This window comes from Propithecus coquereli, unplaced genomic scaffold (assembly GCF_000956105.1).
Source record: "Propithecus coquereli isolate 6110/MARCELLA unplaced genomic scaffold, Pcoq_1.0 Scaffold527, whole genome shotgun sequence".
Lineage (NCBI taxonomy): Eukaryota > Metazoa > Chordata > Mammalia > Primates > Indriidae > Propithecus > Propithecus coquereli.
In genome coordinates this window covers 1,339,906-1,348,015 of record NW_012151141.1, presented here as the reverse complement: position 1 = coordinate 1,348,015, position 8,110 = coordinate 1,339,906, and the positions used below count along the sequence as shown (strand labels likewise).

The 8,110-nt window shown below is 45.4% G+C and overlaps 1 protein-coding gene across 2 annotated transcripts in view; it reads right to left on the bottom strand.

Moving 5' to 3' along the window:
- Positions 1-8,110, bottom strand: part of ATP9A (ATPase, class II, type 9A) — a 114,912-nt gene that overhangs the window by 96,086 nt on the left and 10,716 nt on the right. The window contains exon 1 of one of the 2 annotated variants that reach the window (XM_012656914.1): positions 4,682-4,693. The exons of the other annotated variant lie outside the window; for it this stretch is intronic. Coding sequence (XP_012512368.1) covers positions 4,682-4,686 — 5 coding nt within the window. The 5' untranslated portion in view covers positions 4,687-4,693. Of the gene's footprint in view, positions 1-4,681; positions 4,694-8,110 lie in introns of those variants that run through there. 2 annotated transcript variants of the gene reach the window in all.

The window sequence follows — 8,110 nt, the reverse complement described above, 5'->3', positions numbered from 1 at the left end:
AAAATAATAATAATACATGTTAATATAAGCCTGGGGAAAAAATACTGAGAAACAAACGCGCACACACCCCACTGTCAGTGTCAGTGCTCCTGGGGGAGGGGACAGGCAGGGATGGTGGAACCTTTCCCTGTTTCGCCTCCCCCCACCGCCACCCCCAGGCTGTCCCTATCGGTCTCCTGTGGCCCAGGAAGGCATGACTCCTCCCACGAAAGTATGACTCACTTGGTGTCCCACTCCCGCGATGATCCCATAATTGTAAGACTCAAGTCCAAGGCCCTCACCTTTTTACCCCGGCTGATCTCTCATTAATTCATCTGCGGAAGCCAAGGCAGGCATGCCCCAGAACCCTGCACTCTCGTCTCCCCCCAACACTCCACTTTTCTCCAGCTACCCAAGCCCTGTGCCAGACTCACTCACAACAGACCCCCTCCCACACGCCTGTCCCCTCATCTTCTATTTTCCCTCCAGAACCAACTCTGTGATCTTCACAAAGAGAAGAGGAAGCAGCTCTGGCTCCCTTAGACTTTACTTCTCTATTTTCTCTCTAGAACAGGACTGGCAAACTCAAACCTACAGGGGCCCAGCAAGCCACATAACATAATAAATGAGCCGGGCATGGTGGCTCACGCCTGTAATCCTAGCATTCTGGGAGGCTGAGGCGGGAGGATCGCTCGAGCTCAGGAGTTTGAGATCAACCTGAGCAAGACCCCGTCTCTACTAAAAACAGAAAAAATTAACCGGACAACTAAAAAAGAGAAAAAATTAGCTGAGTATGGTGGTGCGTGCCTGTAGTCCCAGCTACTCCGGAGGCTGAGGCAGGAGGATCGTTTGAGCCCAGGAGTTTGAGGTTGCTGTGAGCTAGGCTGATGCCAATGGCACTCTAGCCCAGGTAATAGAGCGAGACTCTGTCTCAAGGAAAAAATAATAATGAACAAAAATAAACACAGGGCCCAGTGGGATGGAGTACACCTCCAGCTCCTGTCAGGGTGTGTTCCTACACAAGCCCAGCACGATAGACCACGTGATTTTTCAAGACAAAGATAAAACAGCTTCTGAATTGCAAATAATGTTTAAATGTTGGCAACTGATTCAGTCTTTAAACATTACGTCAAGTCACACAGAGATACCATTTTCCACTTAGCACAATGACAAAGGTCAAAAAGCTTAATAATACCTGTGCTTGGTCAGGATGGGCAAACAGGCACTTTCACGGCAGGGAGGTTCTAAATCAGCACAACCTCAGAGAGGGGCACTTGGCAATAACTATCAAAAGTACAAATGCACATTCATTTTAAGAATTCCCCTTCAAGATATTCCATATAGTCTAACAAACGTGAGCACAAGGACTTATGTTCAAGATCATTCACTGTAACATTGCTAGTAATAGCAAACCATTAGAAATAATCTAAATGACCATCAGTGGTAGAGTGGCTAAACAAATTATGGTACTATTCAATGCAATACTATAAAGGCATTAAAATAATAATAATAAAAAAGAATGAAGAGAGTTGTTATACACTGATATGGAATGAGCCCAGGGTATATTGTTAAGTGGAAAAAAATGTACTATGTAAGGTGTACCAATAGATGAATAAAAAAGGAAAATCTATGTGTGTGTTTCCATATAACTATATAGATATAAATGTGGGTTTTTTTGGTAAGTGCTTAAAAATTCTCTATAACAACACAGAAGAAACTGATAAAAGTGGCTGTCTGGGGAGGGCAGTACAGGCTAGCTGACTAGAGGGGTGGGAGGGAAACTGACTTTACAACGGATTCATTTTTCTTTATGTGACGTTGAAACACTAAACCACGTGACTCTGAGTAAACTTTTTTTTAAATTTAAAAATAAAACAAGAAAACCTCCCCCTGCTACACAAACAGCACACAGCTCTCAGTGTGCAGCCTCAGATCTTGGCTCTGAGCTCGTGGGTAAGAGATCACACAGCATTCTCCTCTCATCCCAGGCCTGGCACACAGAAGGTGCTCTGTCACTAGTGTGGGCTGATGACTCACTCTTCTGGGCCCTTTCACCTGCCCCAGCACACCTACCTTACCTCACGCCTTCACGTTCTATCCAGGATGTTTGGTTTTAGGTACCAAAACAGGTCTAGGTCACAGCACCCGGCCAGCACCCAGCACTAGCCTACACGATGCCAAAGAACCGAACAGAATTCAGTGGAAGGCAGTTCCCCAGACACCAAAACAATAAGCAAAAACATTATTAAGGGCTGAATATATGCCAAGCACTGTGGTGAAGCCCTCAATGTGAATTACTTGCCTTAATCCTCCCAACGGTCCTATAGTGGGAATTTTCGTTTTCCCTCTCTTGCAGGTGGGGACACTGTCCCTCAGAGAGTCCCATAGCTGGTAAGGGGCAGAGCAGGACGTGAGTCCAGCAGGTGGACCCCGGAGCCAGCCCTCTCAGCCACAGAGTTTGGTGATCTCCTCCTGTTGTAGAATCTGAGAGCCACCTCTTAACTGTCTAGATGGCAACCTAGAGAGGAACCCAAATTACAGGGACACAGAGGAATACACCAAGGGTCCCCAGTAGCATTGCCCAGTCCACCTCCCTCCAACCCTGCTATGGTGGCTAACACTGCTATTGTACTTTCCATGAGCCGCACGCCTTGGGGTCTGAGAACTCCACAGACATTAATTCATCTAAGTCCTCAAAACCATTAAGCACTATCATCATGTCCTTTTTTCAGAGAGGGAAACTCACTTGCCCAGGATCATACAGCCAGTAAGTGGCAGAGCATAAACTTGAACCAAGAGAGTCTTGCTCGAATCCACGCTCTTAACCCCTCAAGATTCTCAGCAGGCAGCCCTTGCCTTGGGGAGCCACCACCTCCACTAGGAACCTGTTTTCCTCACCCTGTTCCCACGGAGACCTGGGCGGCAGCCTCTGCGACAGCATTGGTCCAGCTTGGGTGTGGCTTTGGCACTGAGACAGCCTCAGGAAGGCCACGTTTCCAAAGGTGTTTGTAAAACGCCAGAGGTGGCGACAGCTGTTCCTCGGAAGGAGTTTACCTCCAGAAACAGGGAGCGGAGATGCTGAGGGCTGAGTATGACGCAGCTCAGGTGTGCAGGAGCACTCAGCAGGCAGGACGTTCACGACTTTCCTAATGTTCCTGCTGCAAGGGAACGCTATCCTGGGCCCCAATAACTGCACCGCAGACCCCTACCCTTTGGAGGGAAGTAAGACATTATTGCAGTTGGTCCTGTCATCTACACGGCTCTGTCGTGAGAAACTGCATGTAGATTTTCTGTTATTCGTTCAACAAATATTTATTGAATGCTTACTTACAAACATACTTAAATAACTACCCAACATGCCACCGTGAGGAGGTGAGCTCACCCAGTACACCTACAAAGCATTTATTATGTAAAATGGTAGGGGGAGAAAGCCGTCACCCAAATCCTGACCCTACCACATGGAAAAATTCAGGCTTTCTCGGGATGTAAAATGGCAGAGCCCTCCTAGAAAGCCACCTAGTAATAACATGCATTAGAGCCCTTGAACACCCACGCATTCCATTTAACCCAATGACTTGGAAATGCGGCTGACGAAAATTCTCTGAAATGTAGTGGAAAGTTTATGCACCGAGGTAGCCCCTACAGCCTAAGTTGTAATTGACAAAAGTGTGAATGAACTGAAATGTCACTTAACAGTCCTCCATTAAAGATACAGATCAGATGGAAACACCTAAATGTTAACAGTGGGAGGCAGGGCTTTAAATAATTGTAGCTACTGCATCTTTAACTTTTCTATAACAGGAATTACTTTTATAATGGGAAAAATAAAACCCTAGTGTTGGGAAGTCCTGTGCGGAGCCCCAGAGCTGGGGAGCGCTCTCGGGCAGGGTGGTGAGGTCGAGCGTGTCAGGTCCTGCCCTCGGGCCATGCGGACCCTCTCTGGCCTGGCCGTGCGGGAGTATCTCCCCAGCAAGGACCCAGTCCCACAGCTCCTCGTTCCATCACTTGCCACGATACAGCTCACTGCTACTCAGGAGGACGTTGGTGACTATCCGATGAAGGCGCAGCCCCAATTAATGCAATTTCTGGGAAACGTTAGAAATCTCGGTGATGCAGCTACTCCGGGAAAACTGCAAGGACTGTAATGGGGGCATCTTCGGCAAAGAAGCAAATATAAGATCAATTTGAGAGCTGCAGCCCAGGCCTCCGACGAGAGGCAGATAGCTGCATCAGCGGCTCCTTCCTTGAAGCAATGGGCCATGTGGATAAGGAAGGAAAAGGAGGAGGGAGGGAGGAAGGAAAGAAAAGGTCTGGATTCTCCTTTTCTCTGTGCAGAAAGGGGTTCCCTTTTTTTTCCTCCTTTTGGCTCCAATACTCAACGTGCATCTTCACTGAAAGCCTGCCGGGTGCCCTGCCCAACACACACACCCTTGATGAATTAGGAATGCAAAACCCCTTGGGATTATTAATGTTTCTGAACAAAGCTAAGGGTGCCGGGGTCTGGCAGACTTCACTGGAACCATGACTCCCATTCTTCATTCGCTCGCTCATTCACTCAATCAGCAGAAATTTGCTGAGCACCTACTAAGTGCCAGCCTTTGTGTTAAGCACTATGGTGCACACAACAAGACAAATAAGGGCACTGCTCCCTTGGAGCCTACGTTTTGTAGGTAAGCAGGGTAGGAACAGAACACAAGCATACTCCATTCAGTGAGAGGTGGCTCCTTTACAGTGGACGGTCTGTGAGGGCCTCTCAGAAGACACAAGTGAGCTGAGACCTGGGAGACAAGCACGGCAGCTGCAGAGCTGTGGGACCCGGGCAAGGTATTTAACCCCTCTGAGCTCAGCTCCCTGGAAAACAGAATAATGACAGCACCTAGTATTGGACTATGTATAGATGCCACAAGAAAATCCACTTAAAATACCTAGGAGAGCAGTACTGGCATCTAAGAAAACAAGAGAGTTAACAAATTCTTAGGAGAACACCCATTATGTGTCATGAAAATGCAAGATCGGGGCGTCGGGGATTTCTGTCTCTTCCCTGCGATATTCCCAGCGTTAACACTGCCAGGAACAGAATAAGTGCTCAGTAAATATTTACGGAGTGAATGAATGGATGAATCAACGGTAGTTATTTTAAGTCTTCATGCTATAAATTTCGGTTAACTTTTTTGTGAATGTATAAAGCTTCAAGATCTAGATTTTCTTAAAAATAGCTGGCAATCCTCTGAAGCATCCAAAAACAAGGTCGAGATTCGTAAGCACTGTTTTTCTGTGGTGCCGCGCACAAACCTGTTTTTTTGAGTGTCACTTTGTTAATGGGGTTTATCCAACCCCAGATGGGTGACTGCCCAGGCCTGGAGTGGGGGGGTGCCTCACTCAACTCACCTTTTGTTAGCTTTTGGACTGACTCTGCTTTGGGGGACTGGCATTCAGAATGAAAACATTACTTATAAGGTCAAAATAAAATGTAAATCCACTTGTAAAAACATAGGTATTGGTTAAGTAAATTAGAGATATCTACTCAAAGAAATATTATGTTGCCATTTAAAATGTCATTTGTAAAGTCCACCATTATGCAGAAAATCAAAATGCTATGTGCTACATGGTTCCTATTCATAAAACAATGTATGCACAGAGACAAGACAGGAAGAAAACATCTGCTAAAATGTTTGTGTTAACTGTGGCTGTCTTTGAACAAAAAGTAACACCAGTATTTCCTTTATCAGTTTTCTCTGTGCTCCAATTTTTCCTTATATACACATGCACTCGATTTTTCAATTAAAGGAAAATAAAGTTTATACTTTTTTACTGTTTCCCTTGTAACATATACTACTCCAGAAGAGAGTGCTTGGTCAGGCCCCGGAAGCTGGAAACCCAGAGACAGAAAGGCTGCTCTGATGTGACAATTTTGCCAGTTTAGGTGCACTGTGGGCATGAGTTGGCTAACCTATACATCCTAAAACTAAATCTCAGTTCAAGAAAAGGACGTCACTCTCAAATCACAAATTAAAAATAAATTTCTTACAATGCCACTATGCTCCCATCAGAATACGTGAAATGATCGAAGACAGGCCACGCCAAGTGTTGGTGAGGATGCAGAGCAGCTGGACTTGATACCGAAAGTGCAAACTAGTACAATCGCTTTAGAAAACTATTCGACTAATGCTAAATGCAAATATGCCCTGGGGCCCAGGTACGCCACATAATACACATAAAAGATGTGTTCGAGTATGTTCATAGCAGCACCACTCAGGACAGCCAAAACTTGAAATAGGCCAAATGTCCACCAAGAGGAGCACAGATAAACAGACCACGACATAGTCATACAATGATGCTGTGGTCTGAATAGCTGTGTCCCCTTTGCCTTCAACAAATATCACCTGCTCCAACTGGATGCTGCGGCAAACCTCACATAGTCTTCTACTTGATAGGGTGTCGACGAGACAGGTTGCCATATACTATTTGCTAAAAAAGTTCAAATCAAAATGAGTCTTTTGAAAAATTAAAATCAGGCCAGGCTCAGGGGCTCATGCCTACAGTCCCAGTGCTTTGGGAGGCCAAGGCAGGAGGATCACTTGAGGCCGTGAGTTCCAGGCTGCAGTGAGCGAAGACAGTGCCACCGCACTCCAGCCTGGGCGACGGAGTGAGATCTCATCTCTAAAAAAAATCAAATAAAAATTAATTAAGTGATTAAAAATTAAAATGAGTTTTTGTCGTTTTAAACTAAAACAATTCTAAAAGGAAAATAAAACCACTGTTCTTCAGTGCCATCTGTAAAGCAGGGCTGTCAGGAGGATTAGACGGGATGATCCACATAAAATGCTTAGAAGTGCAGCATCTAATCAGCACGCAATAGTGGTTAGCAACTAATATTATTCTCATCAAATTAGCACAATCAAAGTGACAAGAATTAGCAACCAACCATGCAAAATGCAACCTGGAAATGAGGCTGGTACCCATTCCCCAGGGAGCATGGGGTGCATGTTTTTTACGTTCATCCTAAGGGAGTGGGGCAGGTTCGGCTCAGGCCCACATGAATTTGCAGCATGCTTAGAGCTCGATAGGCTCGACTGCCTAAATCCAATCGCTAAAGTACTAATCGGCATCAGTTTAAAACAAAGACTTACTAATAACACTAAGAAGTACCACACCTGCCAAAATAGCCACAAATGAGATGCTTCCTGCATTAGTCAGCTGAGGCAGCCACAACAAAATATCATATACTGGGTGGCCCAAAGGACAGAAATTTATTTTCTCACAGTTCCAGAGGCTACAAGTCCAGAGCAAAGGTGTAGGCAGGTTTGGTGTCTCCCGAGGCCTCTCTCCGTGGCTTGCAGTTGGCCACCCTCTCGCTGCGTCCTCGTGTGGCCTTTTCCTCTGGTGTCTCTCTGGACGTTTCAACTCTTCATCTTACGAGGACACCACTCAGATTGGATTTGGGCCCACCTGAACAGACTCGTTTTAAATTAATCCCCTCTCTAAAGGCCCCATCTCCGAACACAGTCACATTCTGAGGTGCTGGGGGTCAGGGCTTCAGCACAGAATTCGGTGCGGAGGGGGGAATTCAGCCCACAACACTGCCCAAATGTTCTCTTCTAACCGCTCAAGGCTCCCGCAGTTATTAAATCAGAAAGCCAATTTTGGAGAAAGTTCCATGGGCTGATGAGAAGAATGTAAATTCAGCTTTATTTGGGTGGAATGTTCTGTAGAGATCTGTCAGATCCTTTTGTTCAAGAGCTCGTTTAAGTCCATTATTTCTTTGCTTACTTTCTGTTTGGAAGATCTGTCCAGTTCATTCAGTGGGGTGTTGAAATCCCCTGTTATTATGATGTTATTGTTTATCATGTCGTTTAGATCAGACAAAGTTTGCTTTATGTACCTGGGTGCTCGTGTATTGGGTGCATAGATATTAAGGATTGTAAACTCTTCTTGTTGGATCTTCCCTTTCACCAATATATAGTGGCCATCTTTGTCTTTTTTTATTTTTGCTAGTTTAAAGCTTATGTTATCTGAGAATAGTATAGCTACCCCTGCTTTCTTTTGACTTCCATTTGCCTGGATGATAGTTTTCCATCCCTTGACCTTTAGTCTGAAGGCATCTTTGTGGGTTAGATGTGTTTCCTGTAGC